General features: G+C 38.2%; 1 protein-coding gene across 1 annotated transcript; it reads right to left on the reverse strand.

Annotated features, from left to right (window-relative positions):
• Positions 1-396: 396 nt before the first annotated feature.
• On the reverse strand, positions 397-2,030 carry LOC141661965 (mitogen-activated protein kinase kinase kinase 20-like). The gene has a single exon (XM_074468999.1). The coding sequence runs from the start codon at positions 1,790-1,792 to the stop codon at positions 584-586; it is 1,209 nt and encodes a 402-aa protein (XP_074325100.1). The 5' UTR covers positions 1,793-2,030; the 3' UTR covers positions 397-583.

The following is a 2,030-nucleotide window of genomic DNA, read 5'->3' on the forward strand; positions in this document are numbered from 1 at the left end:
ATACAGGATAAATTGAATTACATGAATAACCAATTTACTGAGATTCATCTCATTTATAAATTTGTGAGAGGTGACTAAAATTCTGTTTGAGCGAGCAAAAATTCCTGTTGCAGATCTTTCCTCATTTTAAAGATTTCATGCCACATTGGTAGTTATGATCATGTGATCATAAATAACTACTGAAGATTAAGAATGTCCAGTAGACACTGGAATACTTTCTAAACTTCTAAAAGAAGACAAGTAGTTAACCGCCATACAGGCTACAACATCATTTGGATATAAACACAAAATTTGGAAAATGAGAGACACGACAGCTTGGTCAAGATATTAAGGAACACAATACAGTAACAAAACACATTAAGCATGTTCCAAATTCCATAGTTCCTTGATACCGTATTCAATAAAATAAGAATCAATTGAATTTTCAAACAGCATTACATTCTAAACACAGATCTATGAACTGTCATTCTGTTTGTAATATGTATACAGAGTATGCTTGTATGTATGATCACTAAAATACACATATAACCCTATGTGGACTTAATTTCTCACCGTACAAATTGCCAGTAGCTAGAATGATTAGCTAAACACCGGCAGGAATGGTAAAAGTAACTGTATGCTGCTGTCTTGCATTTGATGGACCCTGTATCGATGTATTAATAACATTACTAAATTCAGAACTGATGCTCGAACTTGTGTTATCCCTACTTAGTTTAACCTCCAATGTTTCCTCTTCAGCTACCATCTCACCATCCACCTCTTCTTCTGACCAATAAGAACCATCTTCATCTTCAGAAACAAAGCTGCAATCATCTGAGAGAGACGAGTAATCAAGCTCATCATCAACATCAGACAGCAACAATAAAGAGCTGCCAGTATTTACATCTGAAACCTCCTCAGACTCTTCATCCTGATCATCCTCAACTAAACCTTCCAAAAATGGATGATTTAAGAGCATCTCCGCAGTCAGCCTATACATAGGATTCCTAACAAAACAACCCTTCAAGAAGCTCCTCGCCTCAACTGACACATCCTCCGGAATCTTAGGCAATTCATGCCGATCACCAATCTTAGCCAGAAGCTCATCAGCACTACAATCCTCCATTCCCCACGGATGCTTCCCCGTGAGCATCTCTAGCACAATACAACCAACTCCCCAAATATCAGACGCAAACCCTTGAACACAATCCGTCACAGCCTCAGGTGCCAAATACATCGGAGTCCCCCTCCAATAGGGACTCAACTTCCTCTTCTTACTCACCTTATCCCTCTTAGCCAACCCTAAATCACCAATCTTTACCCTAAATTCACCTTTCCCATTTCTCACTAACAACACATTATCCGGCTTCAAATCACAATGCACATACCCAGACTCATGAATATCATAAACCCCCCTCAACATCCCTCTAGCATACCTCCTCACATCCAATTCCCCTAACCGCGATTTCTTGATCAAATCACCTAAACTCCCACCACAACCATACTCCAACAACAAATTATAAACCATTTCACCATTCTCACCAACACTAATCTCTTCACCAAAACACCTAATCACATAATCACACCTCCCAACATTACTCAACACCTCCTTCTCCTTCTGAATTGACCCCGAAATCGAAACCTCAGCCGATTTCACAGCCATAACACACGGAAAACACCTAAACCTCGATCTGGGCCTCTTCAAATTCGCAAGAAAAACACACCCAAAACTCCCCTTCCCAATCATTTGGCCTCTAATCCAAGCCACACCATTCCCATACTTATAATCATCACAACCCTTAAACTCACCCATTAAAAACAACAAAAAAATGTTTGTTTTGATCACTTGGGGTCTCTTAAAACGTTGAATTACATACAAAAACAATGAAAATCAAGTTGAATTTGCAAATTGGTTTTTGAATTATGATCAAGGCAATACAAAATACAACCTGGTTTTTAACTAAAGAACAATATAGGGTTTATATGTAATAAATATAGAACATCAAGTAGAGAGAGATTATATGTATATGAAGTTGGGATCATCAATGTGA

This window comes from Apium graveolens, chromosome 5, assembly GCF_009905375.1.
Source record: "Apium graveolens cultivar Ventura chromosome 5, ASM990537v1, whole genome shotgun sequence".
NCBI lineage: Eukaryota > Viridiplantae > Streptophyta > Magnoliopsida > Apiales > Apiaceae > Apium > Apium graveolens.

Bases quoted from the DNA above. Each gene is read 5' to 3' on its own strand.
- LOC141661965 (XM_074468999.1), bottom strand. From the start codon at position 1,792: ATGGGTGAGTTTAAGGGTTGTGATGATTATAAGTATGGGAATGGTGTG.